Source organism: Protopterus annectens, chromosome 3.part0, assembly GCF_019279795.1.
Source record: "Protopterus annectens isolate FY-2018-M chromosome 3.part0, PAN1.0, whole genome shotgun sequence".
Lineage (NCBI taxonomy): Eukaryota > Metazoa > Chordata > Ceratodontiformes > Protopteridae > Protopterus > Protopterus annectens.
In genome coordinates this window covers 212,494,459-212,517,145 of record NC_056731.1, presented here as the reverse complement: position 1 = coordinate 212,517,145, position 22,687 = coordinate 212,494,459, and the positions used below count along the sequence as shown (strand labels likewise).

Here is a 22,687-nt window from a genome sequence, read left to right as displayed (position 1 = left end):
CCTTCTTCCTATTTCAGCTGCTCTTTCATCAGCCTTCTGTTCATTTCTGATTCGTCCTGATCAAATCATGTTTGTGCAGATCCTCTGATTTTTGTTTTGCTGTCTGACCTAGACCACAGATTCTGTCTAGTTACCTTTCCATTCCTGTCTTCAGTCCATTGGTGAATTGTTCTCTAGCAGTGAACAATTTCTGTCTGCCCAGTTCTTTACTCTTGGCACACGATATTCCCCTCTTCTACTCCTGCTGCATCATATTCTATCCTCTGTAGTTTGCTATTCACTACTTGACAGCAGCTACTAAAATTTAGAGCCCCACTAGCATAACGCAAGGATCTGAAGAACTTTGCTCTTGTCTCACTAGCCTACTTTCCACCTTCAGCCTCTTGTCTGTGTTCTTGGCAGGTGATTGCATGTGCCCTCACCCCTTTACCTTGACACAGTCAGGTCTTACTGTGAGAAAGGAGGAATGCTTTTTTTTGGTCTCTGGACTCAACTTCCTTATCATAAAACTTAAAGTCCTCTCTAACCATGGGAAATGTCTACATCTGTTCTTAAACCACTACTATTTTGGCTGGAAATTACAGGTAGGCTACAACCCTTACAGTCTAAACATTCAGAACACCTCCATATATTCCTGCGCAAGTCTTTGCAAATTAAGGGGTTAATCTTATGCCACTGTGCTTTGTCCCTTCTCATAACCCCCTTGTTAGAGCAGCACTGTAAGATCCACTCCTTGACTGTATACTTGTACATTTTTATAATTTAGTATCTGGGCTATATCTTATGGTCAGTTTCCTTTACTGCTTCTGTTGTTTGACATCTCCACCATAGGATACACACCATTTGGCTTCCCATGAAAATTTTCAGGAACCTGGTACATAAACCTTAAACCATTACTGCCTTATTCTTTGGGAGTCCCACTAACCTCAAATTCTCCCTCTCTGTTCTGTTTTCCATAGCATCCACTTTTTTAGAACGTTTACAATTTATGTCAGCAGCTGCATTCCTCTGTAGTATAGGCAGGCTGTTCTACTTTCCCATTAATCCAGGACCAAGAGCTCTTACTGTTCAAGACTCTGAGTGGTCAGGCAGTGGCAGAATAGTTCCCACAGGCATACTGAACAGATGGTTTTATCTTCCACACACTCAGCAGCCTTCTCCTTTCTGATGTAGTTTTTACAAAAATGTTACAAAAGCAAGGTACTGCTGTAAAACTGATACTTTTGGAGGCTTCTCCACTCTTAATTTCATCAGTCTGGGAGAATTAAAAAAAAAAAACAACAGGTAACCAACATAGTCATGGCTCCACAGCTCCTTATATTACTATAGCTGTATATGCCTTTGGCAGATATTTTTCTAATACTGTTAAGTTGCAGCGCAAACTATATGTTGCTCATCAGAAAATTTCATCAGGCCAGATTCTTCTATGTTATCTGCCTGCAGCACCTTTTTTGTATACTTCCTTTTAGCACCTATACCTACTCATGTTATCATGACAGTTTGGGGGGATGGCTTCCTTAACTTAAGTAATTTACCAATTAATGACAGCAACACATGGAAGGGAAATGTAAGAAAGGAAATAACAAATGGTTGTTATTCTGAGATGCACTTTGGTATACATATTAACCCTGTTTTTCACTTGTTTTTCATATTTTCATGAGCAAGTGAGTTACGTGTTAATGAAGGGCATGGGATAAAATGTCATCGTGTAAGACAGAGAAATACCATGTATACTGCACTATGCTGGATTTTCCTAATCATTTGCTAGGAATTATAAAGATACGCAGTATTCCATATGTACATTAATATTTTCAGCACCAACTGCTACGCACCAGTCATATCGAATCATCAGATTTGCAGATGACGTCACAGTAATCAGCTTTATCAAGAAGGAAGATGAGGGGCCTACAAGGAGGAAGCGAACCAACTCGTTCATTGGTGCACTAACAACAGCTTAGCACTAAATGTTGGGAAAATCAAGGAAATCATCATCGATTTTAGAAAGAAGAATAAGCCACACACCTCTATTATCATCAATGGTGCTGCAGTGGAGAGAGTAATTAGGTTCATAGGTTCATAGGTACGTACTAGGCTATCGGACCAGGGGCCTACGTAAGCCTAGTCAACAAGGTTCCCTGGCTTCGCCACTGAAGAAAGTTATTTTCCTGTGCCACTGTTGAGCAGAGACACAGAAGTGATCCCCGGGGTGTATTTCCTATTTCCCATCCACTCATCAAGATTTTTCTTGAAGAGTGCTAATGAAGAACTTTGCTTGACATAGATTGGTAGCCTGTTCCAGAGTATGGGAAGTCTCTGGGACAGGAATTTATCCCTCCAGCGTGTCCTGTTTATTGTGGTGACAAGGTTGAGGTCCCTAGAGCGTGTTGCTTGGAGGGATTGGGATTTCTTTAGGTGTAGCATGTCCAACAGCTCTGGGTTTGACATAGCTTTATATGTTAGGAAGAGATCACCTTGGAGTAGGCGATATGTTATGAAGTAAAGCTGGAGTTTTTTGAGGCAGTCAGTGTAGGGCATTTGTTTGAGGCCAGTAATCCTCTTTGTGAGGTACTTCTGTGGCCTTTCCAGCTGCTGCAGATGTCTTGTAAGGTACATTCCAAAAGGGGCGTTGTACTCTATAATGGGTCTAATGAGTGTCGAGTAGAGGGGAGCTATGACCTCTTTTTTCCTGGATGAGAACCCTTTTATGATGAGGTGTGCCACGAAGAAGAACGTCCTGACTACTGTGGCGATGTGACTGTCAAAGAAGAGACTACTGTCCACCTGGGTCCCAAGGTCTCTTATCATACATTCTGTGTTAAGTAGATTGCTGCCTATGTGGTAGTTCATGGGTACAGAGCTTTTACCAAAGGGGATGACACTGCACTTTTTGGCATTGAGCTTGAGGCCATGGCTCTGACACCAGGCATCTGTCTCAGAGAGGCCCTTCTGTAGGATGTCCACATCATTTGGGGACTTAACTATGGCTCCTAGTTTGCAGTCATCTGTGAACTTCATTAGCCGGAGGCCTTCTGTGTTAGCCTGTACTTCAGAGAAGTAGATACCAAACAGGAGAGGTCCCAGGATGAAACCCTGTGGTACTCCACTTGTCACTGCTTTGAGGTCAGATTTGGAGTCTGCAACTTTTACAGTGTGGGTTCTGTCAGTGAGCCATTTGGCAACTCATCTTGTGACATAGGGATTTATACCTAGTTTAGTGAGTTTATCTATAATTCCAGAATGGGGGATGGTGTTGAAAGCCTTGGCGAGGTCAAGATAGGCAGTGTGAACCACCTTACCCTCATCTACAGCTTTGGTGACTGCCTCAAAGAAGTCGATCAGGTTCAGGAGGCATGATCTGCCTTTCACAAACACGAACTGGGTGGGATCCAGAGTTTGGAGGTTACCAATGTCTTTGTTTATGAGTTCCATGATGATACATTCCATGGCCTTGCAGACCAGGCTCGTCAGGCTAATAGGTCGATAGTTCCCGGGATCAGTGGTGGCTCCCCCTTTGTGGAGTGGGATAACTGTTGCTGTGCGGCATTCAGTGGGCACAAAGCCTGATGTGAGGCTATTATTGAACATGGTGCTTAAGTGGAAAGCCAGTTTGTTCTGAAGTTCGTGTAAAAAGCAGCCTGGGGTGTTGTCCAGTCCCATGGATGCTGTGTTTTTGGCTTTAAAGAGTGCATCTTTTACCTGCATAGTTGTGATTACAGGGACTCTGCATTCTTCCTGTATAGATATGGGCCCTTTAGGGGGGTGAGGAGGGGGGTAAAGTTAGCACTGAACCTATCTGCCAGGATGTTAGCAATATCAGTTGGTTCTGTAATTTTTGTGCCATTGTGCTGTAACTCAGATCAGATCTGGGTATTGCCATCAAGATTCTTGACATAGCTATAGAATGCTTTGTGGTTATCCTTAGAATTAGTGGCAATTTTGTTTTCCTAGCTAGCTTTGGAGGAGCTTATAAGGGATCTCAGCTTCTTACATAGGCTGACCAGGGAGCTCCTCCACTCATGGGATTTTACTCTCTTTTGCAACAGTTTCTTCCTTCTGTTGTACAGTTTGTTTATGGCAGGGGACCACCAGATTGGCTTCCGTTATTTGGAGGATAGCATCTTGGTTCTGTTTGGGATAGCACGATCCATGCACTCGTGTAAGTGCTTATAGAGTGCATTTATGTAGGATTCAGCAGTTGTAACTGTATTGTCCATATGCATGGGTGTCATGAAGTTCACCACTTCTGTCTTAAGAAGCATGAAGTTGGCTTTGGAGACATTTTTTTACCATGGTTTCCATAATTGGGAGTGGGGGCGGGATGTGGATATCAAGGGTGATTAGCTTATGGTCAGATCGGACCAACAAGGAGTTGACTTCTGGTGTGGATCACCGGTCACTCATGTTGGTAATGACTAGGTCTAGGATATTGTTGGCCCTGGTGGGGGTGTGGATAAGTTGATCCAGGGCATTGGAGTTTATGAATTCCAAAAAGCATTGAGCTAAGGAGTTGCTACATGAGTAGTTTTCCCAGTTAATGGTGGGGTAGTTGAAGTTGCCCATTATTAGGGTGTTTGTTTGAACCCTAATATTTTGCAGTACATCAATAAAAGTGGTGTGGGAATCCTGGGGCATGGTGGGGAATCTGTAGCAAAATACAATTTGGATTGCAGTTTTGCCCAGAGTTAGTTGCACTTGGATAACCTCGGATGCATTATGCTGAGCAACTAGCCTGGAGGTGTGGATATCCTTAATGAATATGGACACACCTCCGCCTTTGGTGTTTCAGTCCAGGTTACATGGCCAAAAAGTGTGGTATGAGTTATAGCCTGGTAGTGCAGGGGTGCTCTCTGGAGCCTTGAACCAGGTCTCAGTCACTGCACAGATATCGATGTTCTCCATTTTTAGTAGTGCCTCGAGTGAGTGCATTTTGAGATTTAGACTTCTAGCATTGAGTAGCATTACCCTCAGTTTTTCCTTACCTGTTCCTGTTACGGTGGTGAATTTGTTTTTAACCTTGCCTAAAAAAGGCACTATAGGGGCAGCAAGAGCCTTAGCCAGTATCCAGAATCTCAGGGGCGACGGGTGCAGGCCATCTGTGGCAAAGCATCGTAGTCTGTCGACCATGTCATCCTAAACAGACAGATACTGGATCCCCTTAGAATGACACCAGAAGCTTAGCCAATTGTTGAAGTCAATTATTTTGTCCTTGTACTACGGTATCATTCTGGGCGATGGCAGAATGCTACTCAGGGCTAGGGTCATACCTGCCTGGGATACAAGATCGAGAGCTCTTCCATGTCTCTTTCCATGTAGTTCAGGGAGGTACATCTCAGGTCGTTCACACCAACATGGACAATGACAGAGTAATATTTGTACTTGTTGTAGAGTGACCTGAGTGCGTGGGTTATGTGGCGGATTGTGGCACCCGACAGGCAGCTGACAGTAACCTTCTCCTTGTTTAGCCTGGTGAGTGGGACATCAGTGTGCCTGACTATAGAGTCACCTATGACTAGTATGTTGGGTACGTTGTTTTGCCTTATTGGCTGTGGTTGAGTGGCACACTGAGTCTGTGGGCTATGTGTCATTTGGGTTGTGTTGGGGGATGGAGGTTTCTTGCATTTCTGCTTTGGAGGTCTCTGTTGCTTAGACAGATTATTATTGAGAGCCTCCGCAAATGTTTTTGTGTTACTCTGTGTGGATTTTGGTGGTGTAGATTTAGTGAGACTATGTGATGAGTGTGGTGTGGTGCAAATGTTTACCTTCTCCTCATGACTGTCAAGTTCAGTCTTGGTTGGAGAGAGCTTTAACTCCAGTTTGGCTAGATAAGTGCATCTCTCACAGGTTGTAGTGTTGGGTGGTAGGAGGAGAGGGTTGTCTGTGTACATGAGGCAATTTCTACATTGCCTCAAGATGCCCAGATTCATCAGATAGACAGGAGAGAGCACTGGGAGCTGACCCTTGGACATGCCTGAATAAAAAACTATTTTCCTCTAGATAAGTGAGGAAAGTGAGTACAAGAGCTGTTTTTTTCTCTAAGCAAGTAAGAAAAGTAAGTACCAAAACTGTTTTCCTCTAGGTAATGAGGAAGGTTGAGTGCTGTAGTAATTAGTAGCTTATTTAGTGCTTACAAGTTCTGAACAAGTGCTGAGCAGGAATAAGCAAATTTAAGTGCTAAAACTAAGAATCTGTATCTGCACTAGATGAGTTACAGGACAGAAACAAGTGCAAATGCAGGCTTTCAAATCAGAAAGTTGAGAGAGATGGAAGAGATTGCCCAAACGGCCAATAACTACAATTTCTGGACCAGAAACACTCCTTATGTGGTAGACAGTTTACCTAGTGCTTACCACTCCCACTGTTAAGCTAGAAGGCTTCCCTCCAACACAGAAAGGCTTGGGGGGGCTCAGAAGCTTACATACAGTCCTGGATACAGCAAATCTGTTTCTGGAACACTAGTTACAGGAAAGGTAGAAAACAGGCTTACAGTTTTTTTTTTTACAGAAAAGTAGCAAAAACAGTAGTAAAAACAATTCACATGCAGTGCAAGCTAGCACACTTGAGTATGTAGCAATATTAGACCAAACACTGTTTAAAAAATGCAATTAAATTAAAAAGGACTAAAAGCAAGTGCAGAAAGAGTTTATTAGGTAGAATGTGGCAAAGAGATGGGACTTGGGGAGTGTCCCAGATTAAATCTACAGTGGGGCGGGCAACTGCAAAAGCCACCAAATTTAAACAACAGTTTCAACAAGAGATCTAAGCAACAACTAACAGTACAAACTCTAAAACCAAAAAAATATACTCAGCTCTGTATATTTGCAGATAGATTGGAAAGCAGTCTCTCAGAACAGGGAGACAACAGTTTCAACAGAGATCTAAGCAACAATTAACAAACTCTAAAACCAAAAAATATATACTCAGCTCTGTATATTTGCAGATAGATTGGAAAGCAGTCTCTCAGAACAGAGAGACAACCATTTCAACAGAGATCGAAGCAATAATTAACAAACTCTAAAACCAAAAAAATATATACTCAGCTCTGTATATTTGCAGATAGATTGGAAAGCAGTCTCTCAGAACAGGGAGACAACAGTTTCAACAGAGATCTAAGCAACAATTAACAAACTCTAAAACCAAAAAAAAAAATAGCACCAAATTCCTAGGGGTACATATCTTGCAAGACCTAAGTTGGGCTACAAACACTTCTTACCTTATAAAGAGAGCCCAACAATGTCTTCACTTCCTTAGGAGACTTCGTAGAGCTAACCTCCCCTCACAGGTCCTACTTACCTTTTACAGAGTTACGATTGAGAGCGTACTGGCAAACAACATTGTTGTCTGGTATGGAAATTGCTCTCAAGGTGATCAGAAGGCACTGGATACGATAATTAAACAGGCCACAAAAATCATTGGCTCCAAATTTAGTCCCTACAGGACATATATTGAAACAGATGCTATGGTAAAGTCTGAAAACTATTGAGGGATATACACCATCTGGCCTATAGACTCTTCAAACTTCTGCCAACAAGGAAGTGCTACAGAAGCATTAGATGCAGGACACCCAGATTCCATAACAGCTTCTTCCCACACACTATCAGAATGCTGAAGAACAAACCCATAGCCTAACCTGCTAAATGGGTAAAACATTATTTATGTGCAATATGTCATTACTTACATAACTCTCTGCATAGCTCACTTTATATGTCTCTATTTGCACTATGAAAACTGTAAACTGTAATTTATGGCTTAGATTGATGGTTGGTAAGTTTTACACATGTGCCTCTTTTATTTATTTATAGTACTGTTTTTTTTATATATCCTTATATTTGTACTGTCTGTTCCTGTCGTATTTGTTTTGTTTCTGTTGTGAAAAAGCTTTCAATTATTTTACTTTATTTATTTTTTAGTATCTTATTTTAATTTTTATTTTTACTATTTAAATCTTTATTAGTTTAATCTATCTTCCTTCTGTAAACTGTAATTCTTATGGTCCAGGCCTGGGTATTGAAATTTCATGCAGGGATATGCACTTTTTCTTCTGTGTTGATCTGTATGACAATAGAGTTTACTTTGACTTTGACTTGAGTTTGAACTAACTTCTGAACTATAGCATATCATCTGGTGAAACCTTAGATGTGTTGGAAAAAAGTTATTGATTCTTGCACTGTAAATTGTTCTGCTTGAAAGATATTGAGTGCTGTGCACTGTTAGTTGTACAGAAATAAATTCCATCCTGGAAATCATTATGTTCCACAAAGTTACATTTCAGTTTACAGTAGCATCGATAAGCAGAGGGGTCTTCAGATGAAAGCCTAGAAGCTTAGATTATGCAAGAAGACCAAAAGGGTACTAAAACTAGAGGGCAGATGGATAAAGTTGTTAGACAAATTAGCCAGGAGAAGAGCAGCATCAGCATAGTTTGGAATCCAAGAGGTGTTCCTAAGGTTTGCTTTGAAATATTTTGGATTTAAGAGTTGTCTTAGGTTTTGTGGGAAAGTATTCCAGCATTTATATACATATGAGGAATACATTGCTTCACCATGTTTTTTGTTTGGTCTATGGACTTGGGGAAGATATGTATCCTTAGACCTGAGAGCTCTAGATGTGGAGTACCATAGCATTACTGACTTCAGTGCTGAGCATTTGCTTGTGTGACAAAATATACTTTGAGCTGGTTTAAGCTGATTGAATTTTTGATAGTTGTGGAATTCTGAACAGTTTAGCTGGTTGAGTGCTGAGTACTTGGAGGGTGGGTTGCAAATGTTACTGTTTTGTTATAACATTGTTCTGTTTTTGTTAAAAGGATGGAGTTGACATTTGTTAGTAGAGGAGAGGCATAAGAGAGAGTTGACAATATATACAGAGAGGGCAGTGATCTTTCTAAATTGCAAGGGGAGGTAGAGAGATTCTTTGTGGGGAGACCTAGTTTTATATGTTTTTTTTTAACAAGAAGCATCTTTATTGAATTATCACTTGACATTGGCAATCAAATATTTATATAAATGAAAACAAACCATATTGACATATTTCAGTTGCAAATATTATACATCATCTAGACTTTGTTGCATACTTGAGAGCCATACATATATCCTCCTACTGTTTCTTTGTGAATTCCTTATCCAGCCTCTCTTCCTGATCCTTTCTAACCTCCTCTGATTGATTCGTATAGTTACTATGCAATATTTTATATGCCCTACTAATTATTCTTTTTTTAAGAGCAGATTCTCCTAAAAACTCTCCAGTGCTGGTCTTTCACTTAGGATCCCCTATTTCTTTTTTCTTTGCCTATATTTTGATAACAGTCCTTGATAGGGAAGGCAATCTCTAGTCTGCAGCCCAAATGAATTCTTGACCTCTTCCCATTCTGCTACTTTTCCTTCTCTCATTGTTTGCTCCCCCAATACCTTTGTTCCTTTGCCAGTTTTCTCCAATAAATTCCAGCCCCCTCATGCCTGTTCTCTGCAGCCCTAATTGCAGTCATCCCTATCATCAGCATCACCTTTCTCCATTCTCGTGTTGGCTTAGTTCTTAGAATACTTTCTGCTGCTTTATGAATGTAATATTATGCATGATTATTGTTATTCTCTTTAGGATCTGCATCCAAAATCAGTCTTTCCTTAATTCTTGAGCTCCCCCCATTTCATCATCATCATCATCTCTTTTCACTTTGAATTATAACTTTCTTCTTGTAATAAGTATTGGAGCCTTAACTGTATAGCTGTGAAATACCCCTTCAAATCAAATAATCATAAACTACCTTGTTCTATTGGAAGGATCAATTTATCTCATTTAACTATTGCCGTCTTCCCCTCCCAGATAAAATCCTTCAACTCTGTATTAATTGCTATCCACAACTTCTCCACTGGTTGATAGAAATATGTGTGATGTCTGTATAAAACTAAAGGAACTAAAAACATTTTCACTGCTTGCATCCTGCTATATCCATATCCTTAAAACAGAGGTTCCAATTTCTCACTTTTTGTATTATCTTTTGTTTAGTCTCTTCTCACATATCCTTAGCTGCCATAACAGAATTCTTTTTAATCCATAATCCCAAGTACTTCATTTTATCATGTCCCTATAAATATGGGTATTGTTGAACCGATTTATGTGTATGTAGGTAGATAGTTTACAGCTATTGCCTTTCTTTTATTTTCATTGATTTTGTATCCCGAAAAGACTTAAAACTCTCTCAGAATGTCCTTTTCTGGTTTTATGAGGTACAAAATATCATCTGCAAATAAAGCCAATTTGTCTTGATTACCATACTAATTATATCCACCATCCCCCATTCTGGAATTATAGCTAAACTCACTAAACTAGGTAGAAATCCCTACGTCACAAGATGGGTTGCCAACTAGCTCACTGACAGAACCCACACTGTAAAAGTTGCAGACTCCAAATCTGACCTCAAAGCAGTGACAAGTGGAGTAACATAGGGTTCCATCCTGGGACTTCTCCTGTTTGGTATCTACTTCTCTGAAGTACAGGCTAACACAGAAGGCCTCTGGATAATGAAGTTCGCAGATGACTGCAAACTAGAAGCCATAGTCAAGTCCCCAAATGATGTGGACATCCTACAGAAGGGCCTCACTGAGACAAATGCCTGGTGTCAGAGCCATGGCCTCAAGCTCAATGCCAAAAAGTGCAGTGTCATCCCCTGTGGTAAAAACTCTGTACCCATGAACTACCACATAGGCAGCAATTTACTTAACACCGAATGTGTGATAAGAGACCTTGGGACACAGGTGGACAGTAGTCTCTCCTTTGATAGTCACATCACCACAGTAGTCATGAAGTCCTTCTACGTGGCACACCTCATCATAAAAGGGTTCTCATCCAGGAAAAAGAGGTCATTGCTCCCCTCTACTCGTCACTCATTAGACCCATTATAGAGTACAATGCACCTTTTGGAATGTACCTCACAAGACATCTGCAGCAGCTGGAAAGGCCACAGAAGCACCTCACAAAGAGGATTACTGGCCTCAAACAAATGCCCTACACTGACTCCAGCTTTACTCCGTAGCATATCGCCGACTCTGAGGTGATCTCTGCCTAACATATAAAGCTATGTCAAACCCAGAGCTGTTGGACATGCTACATGTATAGAAATCCCAATCCCTCTGAGCTACAAGCTCTAGGGACCTAAACCTTGTCACCACAATAAACAGGACACGCTGGAGGGATAGATTCCTGTCCCAGAGACTTCCTATACTGTGGAACAAGCTACCCATCTATGTCAAGCAAAGTTCTTCATTAGCACTCTTCAAGAAAAATCTTGATGAGTGGATGGGAAATAGGAAATATACCCCAGGGATCACTTCTGTGTCTCTGCTGGACAGTGGCATAGGAAAATAACTTTCTTGGGTGGCGTATGCTATGGAACCTTGCTGGATAGGCTTACATAGGCCCTTGGGACGATAGCCTAGTACCTACCTATGAACCTATGAATTTCTGAGTCCCTTATTTTCTTTGCCAGTGGTTCTAAATAGAATGCAAATAACAGTAACAAAGGGGGAAAAGTACACCCCTAACTAGCTTCTCTGCTCAAACAGAACTTATCAGAGAGGAAGTCCCCCCCCCCCGCATTAATTTCAACCTCTGACCCCTCATATATCCTTCAAATCAACCTTATTATATTATCAAAAATGCGAATGCTTCCATTGCCCTACTCATAAAATCACAGCTTACTCTGTTGAATGCTTTCTCTGCATCAAGACTCACCAACATCAGTGGTATTTATGTTTTTTTATAGTATTTTGGATGTGTAGGTCAAATTTTAGATCATTATCTGTGATGACCCCCAAATAATTAAGTATGTGTGACAACCTCAAGTGTAATGTTTTGTGTGGATAATATAGTAAAGGTATTTTTGTGATCAAAAGTATTGTTTTGGGATGAAAAGTAGATTTTTTGTTTTATTTGGTCGTCAGAAGATTAGCTTGGTTCAATCTAATAACAATGATTGGTTGTTAGATATATACATTTGAAAATATTGATTTCTGTGGTTTGAAGTGTCCCAGTGCTTTGCCTTAACAAAAGTGCTATGATAAGTAATGCATACTCACGTGTAGAGAATACATTGATGGCAGTAGCTTGACAAGCATTGATGGTAAGCAAGTTTGAAATGCTATAGGCTACTTTAATTCATTCACTTCTAGAAGCTGCTATGGAATATCATACTTCCTGCAGTTTAAACACAGATTCCCGCACATTTTCTGAACTTTGGAGGTAGCCATCTTAGTGTGATTGTGGAACGTATGAGTAGCGTTTAAAATGATTGTCAGATACTTCTGTTCAGTTGTAAATGAAGTCAAGGGTCCATATGGGTCAGTAATACATGGGATGAGATAATTTGTTAGTCCTCTGGGTATGCTAAACATCTTACTATTGATTTGTTAATGTTGACAGTTTGTAAACCAGCTCTAGTTAATGAGTGAAAAGACAATGTTCTGTACTGATAGCAAATAATGGAATATATTTTATTCAAAAATAAAATACAAGTCTATAAGAACCCAAGCCTCTTCAGATCAAGCACAAGTGTCAAATAAAAAAATAATTGTCCCTCTTTTTTTACTTCTAGTCCTCATGCTTCACCCTACCCCACATCTTTCATTCTGGTAGTGGCACAAACAGACAGATCCACGCTAGTGATATAGATTTCAAAGCCTTTTTTTCAAGGCTAAGGAAAAAAATAAAAAAAAAAAAAAACAAAAAAGAGTCAAATCATAGACACCTTTTATATATAGCTATTATTCTTAGAAAAAGTGATTAGATTGTTAACATTTTTTACTTGAAAAAACAATGGGCTATCTGACAGACCAAATTTCAGAAAAAGTCAGTGCCATGCTTGTGATAGTAATACTTTGCATTTTTTTTTTTTTACTAAAATAATTTTGCCCATCATTCTGATTAGTGATAATTTCATCAGCAACCAAACCGAGTGAGAATAACTCATCAGATGTTGGTACTGTGGCTGTTACCCTTCCATGAGTGCAGTAAGCCAGGGAAATGACAGTGTCATGGTTGGAACAGCTTTTTTTTTCCTGCTTGCTCTATCATTTTTAGTTTTTAAAAATATGCAGTCATTTCACCATCAACATATGGACTCCACGAGAGAAGTGGCATGTCATCACCAGCATAGTCTAGTTCCTGTATGTTTATTTATATGTGTATAACAGTACCCCACAAAGCTTTGCTAATTTACGGCAGGATTTAGGCAAGTTATCACCAGTGGTAAGCCCTTTTACTGCTGGCAGTAGCCTTTTCCGATTCCTAGATAGCCTTACCACAGTGCTTCCCTCAAAGAGGTGTAACAGTGTGATTGGTTGTCTCTCTCTTCTACCACAAATACTAATGTGACATTCCAGAAGAGTGGCATATGATAATTAGCCATGTGTTTTCCCCACAGAAATGCCTGTGATAAGTACGTTACACATCCAAGTGATTCTGAGAGCCATTCATCTGTGCAAGTCCTTACCATCAATCATGGTAATTAACTCAGCCAAAAGCTCACATTTCCCATTACTTTCAATGGGTGACATCACATTAGAGGTAAGCGCAGGGGAGTTTAGCATATAGGTCATGTTGGAGGGGTGTGCATGTGTGTGACTGCGTGTGTGAGTGTATGTAGAGCTATGAATGGTGTCAGGTAAGAATGTGTATGTGTCTGTCTGCCTGGGTGGTTGTAGTAATGGGATTACTTACAGGATAGGTAGGGCATATGTGTGTTTGCTTGAGTGCGATGGGGAGAGGGCGTGTCTGGTGTACAGAGTGTATGTGTCTACCTGTGAAGGTGGGGGACATCCATACCTTTCAACTTCCTTTAGACTACCAAACAGTGGATGTGAATGGGGGATACCAGGGAAAATTATAAATGTTATGTTTATAACCGAAAAAAGATACCAGAACAGCATATTTTGCAGCATGAAAGATGCATGGGGAGACCAGTAGACACCATGGACACTATTTAATAATACCCTAATCCACTGAAAAAGTTAATAGACCTCAGGTTTTGCAGCAGGAGATATGGACACAGAGAAGTATGAAACTAATATTTGGCATTACTGACAGACTGTAGGGGTCCATGACATACTGCAACCATGCTCAAAACTTCTGGATAAAGCCTGTAGGAGCCCTAGACAACACCAGGTAGTCTTTTTAAATATTATTATACTCCACTTAAAAAGCTATGAGAGTGACAGGTTTTACATCTGGGTGAGTTTACTGAATAATAATAAGAATTAAGTTGTAGTGTCTGACATCACTGAATGACTGACGTTATCTGTAATTTACAAGGGACAGTGACAAATTGGAGATATTCTATAAAATCAGCAACAGGTAAGAGGTAAGGGTTGGTGGGTAAGTGGTTTGTTGTGCCTAATTGTTTGTTTAGATGTGTGTGGGGGAATGAATGAGATGGATGCCTATGCTAACATAATGGAGGAGCCGTCAGTGGTGATTACTGCAAGGGCAGCAGAATCGAGCCTTTTAGGGCTTGTGGTAATCACCAAGCAATTTAAAGACATGCATATTAGCTGATAATGAGATATTTCCTCATTGTGACTAATATCTCTCTCTGAATCACTGAGGTCTGTAATTTTGCTAACAGGCCCTTTTTGCTACAGCTTTACTGCTTAAACCTGGCCTGTTTCTGAATCCTTGGCTTAGTATTTCCTACTTTCCTGTGGATTCTCGAAGATAAGTAGAAGATTCTGCCTCAGTTGTTATTTTCTGTATACTTTTATGACATTATTCTTGTTACTGAGATAATTCGGATATTGTAAAGTGCTAATGCAGTCTTTTATTTATTTATTTTACCATTAGTTAAATGTATAACCTGCTTCCAAGCAAGCTTGCAAAACAGATTGTCTACCTTTTGCATTTAAATCAAAATACCACTTAGGGAATCCAGACTATTCATCCAAGCAAAAAACTTATCTTGCATAGCTGTCAGCCTCAAGCTTAAAGATCAGAAACAAAGGCCCCAAACCATTATCATATTTTTAATGTTGGCTTGACAGTACCCGATTAGAAAGCTGACAAAAAATATGATTTATTAATATACATTTCTGAAGAGAGACTGTGTTTGGGATTTAGTTTATGACTGTAATTTTTAGCATTTTGTCACAAAATGGTAATTTAGCATTTGGAGGCATATTAATACCGCTTGGCGGTCTTGCAAGTAGTGCAGAAGTGTCCAGAAGGGCAGAATATGGGTAACAGAGTTCAGTGGTTAGAGTTTCTGTCTGACAGCTTCAAGGTCTAAGGTATAATATTTGCCCTTCACTGTATATGCAGAGGCTACCTGTTACCTCTGTGTAGATTTTCTTCAGGTGTTCTGCTTTCCCCCCACCTCCTAAGAGCATGCCGTTTAAATGACTACTCTGATCTGTTTATATAGCATTACATTTCCTTTACATTTTTTGCCCAAGTCCTGGTTGAATAACATCCACGATGAACAAGTTCACTTATGTACTTGAATTCTCTGATGTCTTTCAGCTTTCCATTATAGTGATTATATTTAACTGATAACAAGGGGAAAAAACATTGATCTAGTGCACCCTTTCATTTGGACATCCTTGGGTGGTGTTTGCAGGGTTTTTATTTTTTTATTTACATATTTTGTTAACTGAGTTGGTGGAGTAGTCCATAGGCCATTTAAGACTCGACCCTGGCCAGGATGGCAGTCACACCTTTTCCAACAGTTAATTACATTTGTTAGATACTGTCCAAAATAATACAAGAGAAAAATAGTAACATATAGACATCTAACAAAACAGATAGTGAACTTATGCAGTGAGGTAATAGCAAGGTAATTTCTGTATGTAACAACAGGAGTAGGTAGTTTTGGCAGGTAAATACAAAACACAGCAGAAATTCAACATATGGTACGTTTCTGGAGTACACACGGAAGTAGCACTGACATGCAGAAAGCTGTACACTTGCACTTTTTTGCATTGTCCTAATGACACTGTGTAGGTTGGTTTTGAAAAGTTGTGCATGATAGTGGTGTACTTTTACCAATATTTTATTGCTGTAATTGTTATTACCCTATATCAGAACAGCAACACTTGGGTATTTTTGGAAAGAAATTTTGAAGGTTCTTAACTGATGGAGTTTCCTAATATTTTGCTGTAAAGAGTACCAGGCTACTTAGAAGAGCTTTGAGAAAACTTCCGTTAGAAGGTCTTGTAAGTAAACAGCAAAGAACCATCATACTGTTAGTGGTAATAGAACTGTTGTATTGCTGTACTACTCAATGATTGCCACTACTGTTTAACCATAATTTGCAGTACGTATCTATCTAAAATATAGTCACATGTGGGAATTAGAGCACGACCTGTGAAAGGAAAGTCCACATCATAGATTTCTTTATTTGTGTATGTGAGAGGTGTCACTTAAAAACTGGACTACATATTCATCCCATTTGTATTAAATGACTTTCTGGTCTTCTGATGCCACCCACTCCACCTCACCCCAGTTTTACCATCTTCTTGCACTTATTCATAGGGCTCTCCTTCAAATGTTGATACCCAACCAGTAATTTAAGTTATCTCTCTTATTGTCATGTTGCCAGAGACAGAGTCTAATGATACTGTCTTAGAAATATAGTAATGAGGGACAGTGCCATGAAAGTAGTCACTAGAAAGGTATTGTGATCTAAAGTATTCAAATGCCTAATGCTTTGAAGTTCTGCAGTGTCTCATTTCATTTAGCATATGTATACAGTATACATTTGTTGCATATATCCACTGATAATGTTACAGCTGTAAAAAAAAAGGACAGGCAGACTGGAAATTTGTTAAGATCTAAAATGCTCAAGTACTGAATATTTTGAAGCTTTATAATGTATGTTTCACACAGTATAAGTATATATTAAACATTTGGGTACTTATGTATTATTGCAACCAGATTGTTCAACTCAAGACCGGATGCTTTACACTCGTGTCTTGGGCCAAGAGATGTGGTCAGACTGTGTTGGGAGGTATGTGTATATCACAGAAGTGTGTGCTTTGGTCACAACTGTGTTAATTTGGTCCTGCAAGGATGTGTCTGTGGGATTTCACCAGGTCTGCAAAGGACGGATTCTCCCAGGACCGCAAACTCTCAGCTTGTCTGTTTTCATATGGTAACTCCAGCAGTGATTCAGTTGGTAACACTTCACAAATACTTCACCTTTCCATTGATACATGTCCTTTGTTTCTTGGTTCTTCCCCCTCCCTTGTTACCACAACATATCTGTTTGTGGATGAAACCCCACTGGATCTAAATGATTTTGTGCATATTCAAGCCCCACACTGACTTTCTTAACTACACATTCTATAACGTGACGCCAAGTAATATGACAACACAGATCTGCATTTTCTGACGTAGCAGCGTGTTCATTTGTACATGAACCTTTTTTTACAAATTGAGAAAAACAGTTACAGTTAAACAAGACCATCATTACTGTGTCTGGGTTTGCCTTCTGTGAAGGATTCCTTCCACGCAGTGAAAGGAATCCATTGGTCATAACAACTCCAGGCCTGCCAAGTCAAGCTTGCATGCGTAATGCATGTAGAAAGAGGAAGAGGGTTTTTGGAAACGTTTCTGTTCCAGAAGGTTATCCGAAGTTATTCCCCAGCAATAAAAACTCTAAAAAAAACATACAGTGTTTCATGGGCTCCTTTGAATGGCATTATGCGGAAATCGCAACCGAGAAAATCTGGTTGCGATAATACGCAAGTACCAACATTTGTTACATTTATCCACTGATAATGTTACAGGTAAAAGAAAATGATCAGCAGAGAGTATGATGAGATTTTCTTATTACTTGTAAACATGCTTACATAGTTTTCATCTGCTACTGCTGATAACAGCAGTAATACATTCCAGAATGTGATATGCCATGTTTGTCACTGTTTCTTAACACATAGGGATGAGGGGTACAGTACATTTGGTATACGATGTTCCCCTATAGTTCATCACACACTGGTTATTCTTTTTTGTAAGTGTACCATAGCTTAGAAGATGTGAATATTCTAATTAATTTCATTTTTTCCCCTGTCTGAATGAGTATTATATTTTTAAGAATATATTCATTGTTTTTTTTTAACATTTAACAAGAAAGGTAAACATTGCTTTGCTGCTCAGTACAGTGAATTACAGGTGTATTTTGTTTATCCTCTGCAGGTTCCTTGGGAAGACTTGCGTTATCTCTTTGGAGAGATAATGTATGGAGGACATATCACAGATGACTGGGACAGAAGACTTTGTCGCACTTATTTGGAGGAGTTTATGAATCCAAATATGGTACATTTTTATAGATGTTTTCTGTGATTACTGGTTGCAATTTAAGATTTCTTAAAACTCTCCTGTTGTCACTGTGTGTGGGCTCATTTTGAAAAGGTATGCATGATAATTGTGAACCTTTACCAGTAATTCATTACTATAATTTTCATTCCCTTTACTTCATTATTGATGTGCCACACAGTGCCTATTTGAGGCCAGGATACTGACTTTGAGCTTTTAGAATAGAGAAATGCATGTTTTGTCATTCTTTGGGGCATAATTTTGTTACTGTCCACAACTATTTTTGTGCACTATATTATAACAGTGTATTATCTCAGTTTCCTTCATGGTAGGTAATTATAGTCACAAAAAAGTTATCAAAAATGGGTATTCAGAGGCATAAAGGCAGAAATTATAGAGCTGTGCTTTGGACGGAGGGGGTGTGGATGGCTTGCACTACATTAAGAAAATACTATTGTTCAAAATAGGCATGGAGACTAAGTAGAGGTATATTATGAGAATAGGCAGATAGCTACTTTTCAGGGTGAGAACCATGTAAATGAAGAACAGTGAAGTAGCAAGTAGCATGTGCAGAAGAACAAGGCAGCTATCTTGAGCAACCATGAACAACATTGAGCAGAAGGTAAAGACCTCTCAAGTCTTGCCAACTAGTTGGGCACCTTATTGGTTCCATGAAAGATGTCAAAAGAGGAGTACAGGAAAGTGGAAAAAGGGAAATAGCAAGAGGAAGAACTAACGGTAGAAAAACATAGAGGGAAAATAGGCTGAGGAAGTGCTGCAATTTTTTGAGAAGAAGACCCTTCCCTTTTGTATATATGGGTGAAAGGCACAAAGAAAGAATAGGAAATTATGGGGAGGGTAGGCAGTGAGGACAGGCAAGCACAGATGTAACTGAGCAGACAGATGGGGGTAGATGTGCCAATACTGTGAAGGGAGGACATGGAATGCAAACAAGCAGACAATATAGATGAAAGACAAATGTCAGGGGATAGAGTGGGGTGCAGGCAGCATGGTAGCCTGGCAAATGCCATCAGGCCACCAGAAGTAGGTGAGGCCATGCCAGAGGATGTTTGGATGCAGGACCTTCATGACCTGGGCCCAGTAACATCTTCTTTGTCCCAGTAGCTGCCAACTGGAACAGAGAGGGTGTTACTGGGACCTGCATCCAAATGTCCTCTGGCATGGCCTCACCCCCTTCTGATGGCTTGATGGCATTTGCCAGGCAGTCCAGAAAATCTGTAGCTTGTTATAGCAGGGGTTGATGTTAAGTGACCAACCTCCACCACCTATTGCAGCTCTTGCTATGTTAAGACAGGTAATAGGGGCTAGCTACCTGCTGGTGTGGAGCCAGGACCCCCCCCCCCTTTGTTTCATGAGTAACGTCTACTTCACTCACTCACCTGAGCTGTGGCCTCAAAACAAGGATGGACAATGGCTGATGTGCCTGCACAGGATGCCCACAGCATTACAGATGTGCAGTACCACAGGTGAGTACACTGCAGCAGAATTGTCTCTGCTACCATACTTATATAGAAGCATGAACTGATGGTCAAAAGCTATCGCAGGAAAAGCCGTGCTCCCTTCTCTACAGTAACCACAGTGCCAGAACAACACAACTGTCAATAACAGTGCACACTACAGACAGTCGTCCACCTGATATATCTTGGAGTATGTCAGAGAAAACAAAACCTTATTAGGAACAGTGCACTGAAAGTCAGGAAGAAAGTTTTATCTTAGCGTATGAAGCACAGTAGAAATGGCAGACACTTGGTGTACTATTTGAGATGTTCTTGCTTCACCTCTGCTTCCCACATCTGGAAATTTTCAGGGTGGCATTGTTGCTTATCATCATAATCAGTGTTTGCACAGCGTATTAGTGTAGGGATAATGATTTGCTTGGTCAATTGGTTGGACAATTCATACCAGGCATCCATCTTACAGAAGGGATCAGCATAAGGTCCATGCAGCTGCTGCTTGAACTGACTGCAAAAGAAGTACAACATGATACTATTACATTTGCACACCAAACAGGCAGCCTTCATTTAGCCATCAGTTAGTACGTATACTAACCAATATGGTAGTGTGTAATTAATACTTTACTCAGGACATTGAAACACACTGCTAACTTACCTTACCACCTCCATGTAGTATGATACACATTCACACAGCCTGCATGCATGAGGAGTTGTTCACAGAATTCCAGTGGAATGTGAAGGAACTTCTCAATGCCTTTTTTTCACTGATGCACCTCTGTGAAACATAGAAATATATGAACATCAGCAGGATCAAGCCTCTTTAATGTATGTACGGTGCAAACTGGTATATATTAGTGACATTTGCTGCCAATCCACCATGTTAGGAGCCAAAATGCACAGCAAGAAAGCAGCAATAATTACTGCATTTGAGCAATGTATCATTGTCTGGCAACACAGAAGTGGCATTTTCACAGGATACAACCCAAAGAATGTACTCAGTGGTTTGCATTTCTGTGGTATAATGCTTTTTAGCAGTATGCAAATGTGTGCATGCCTAGGAAAAGTTTATGTTAACAGTGCTGCAAAATAGGTTGCCAGTATGTCTCCACTATGTTTGCCCACAGCATGCATTTACAGTTATAATTATAAATCTGATATCACTGTCTTCCTAACTTCATATCTGTGTGATGATGATGGTTGACAATCTCAGGACTGCCTCCCCTGTCTGTATGCAGAACTGTGATGTATGCCATCATTACCATATACATGTGAGTACTATGCTGTCCTTAATGTAGTAGTAGTCCCACTGCTGGCCTGCCACATTTACATCCAGGTATGGATTGTGTAATGTATGTACCTATATATACCTCAGCTGTGGCATGCTCATGTCTACCCTAGCCAGCTCATGTCCTGTTAGTATGTCTTCTAAGCTTATAAGCTGTTAACAGCTAATATCAGTGCCTTTCCCAGCAGTCTGACTTCATTTGATGAGTGACTTCTAGATGAAACAGAAAGTGTGATCTTCTGAGATTGTTCTCTCTTGTAAGTATGTATTGTTTATCACTGGCAAAAAATAGATAGATCTATGAATGGAGGTAAAAATAGACACTAACCACAATGCACTGTTATTTAGTGTTATTTTTTATTTAGTTTTACCATGATCTGTGTGGCAGTTGGCAAAAGAGAGTTCACTAACCATTCTTTGCTATAAGTCTGAGCTGCCTCTGGCATTGTCCCCTTACTGTGCACACTCTCTGAAAGACACAAGGGACAGCATAGGTGACATTATAGGTGATCACCAGAAGTGGCTGTCTAGCTGGAGGGGCAATCTGTCAATGAAAGCAAAAGACATTTAGGGTGGTCAGAACAAAATAGGCATTGCTGTGGTTTGGTAATGAGGTAGACAGAATATACTATCTAAGAGCGACAAGTTGAAATATATTACTGAAATCATTTGATATGACATAGTTAGTTTCATATCCTTCATCTGTAGGACTAAGACCAGTGAGTACTTAGCTCTTCTCATAAAACTTTCCCAGACATTCCTAGCCCCCTCCCTCTTAATCTCAATGCACAGTGGTTGAGGACCTACTACATATCTCTTTTGCTGTGCAAGCAGTCAGCAGCTCGGAAAATGACAACAGGCTATCTGATTAATTTTCTTAAGTTCTTGTGGATATTTTTCTGTATTTTATGAATCTGAGTGGACTTCTTAGATCTACATCCAAGTTCAATCTGCTGCTTGTCATGTTTGGAAAAGTTCCTGTCAGAAGAGATATTTGCTTAGTCATCTTCCCCTTCCTCTCGTCTATTGCATTTCCTCCTAGCCATTCATTTTCAGGTAATGAAGGGATTCCTTTTCTTGCCACAGATCTCTTTTTCTTGGCTAATGTCCTGTTCTACCAGAGGATGCTAATTGAGTGTATCCTCTGTTGGTCCTTTCTCTCCCTTTCCTTGTCTTAACTTATTTTCACATTTCAGGGTCAGCAGTTCTTAATCCTCAGCAGCCCTGCTGACACTTAATAGAATTTTTTTAGAAGTTTTGGTCTTAGCCCTGGGATTCTTTGCATTCTGTGCCATTGTGACTCCTTTTTCCTCCAATACTTAGTATAGCAAGGATTCTAGGACCTTCAGATACCTTTCCCATGAGGACCACATTTATTTTATTTTTACATTTGTTAACCAGGTTAGTCTGACTGGGCCCAGAGAACCCTTTTTCAGCAGAGACCCGAGGAGAAAAGCTCCAGGAAAGTAATTAAAAAGTAAGAAAAAACTAACAATTCAAGTTGTAAGATACTTAACAGTACAAAAACAGAGAGAAATATACAATACAAATATATACAAGACAAAAGTACAGTATTTTGAGAATGCAGTAACAATCTGTTTGAGAAATTTGGATAGCATTCAGTTATATACAA

The 22,687-nt window shown here is 39.9% G+C and overlaps 1 protein-coding gene across 1 annotated transcript in view; it reads left to right on the top strand.

Annotated features, from left to right (window-relative positions):
- Positions 1-22,687, top strand: part of DNAH11 (dynein axonemal heavy chain 11) — a 4,606,558-nt gene that overhangs the window by 4,088,202 nt on the left and 495,669 nt on the right. The window contains exon 76 of the mRNA XM_044065542.1: positions 18,175-18,294. Within this exon, the coding sequence (XP_043921477.1) occupies positions 18,175-18,294 (120 nt within the window). The remainder of the gene's footprint in view (positions 1-18,174; positions 18,295-22,687) is intronic.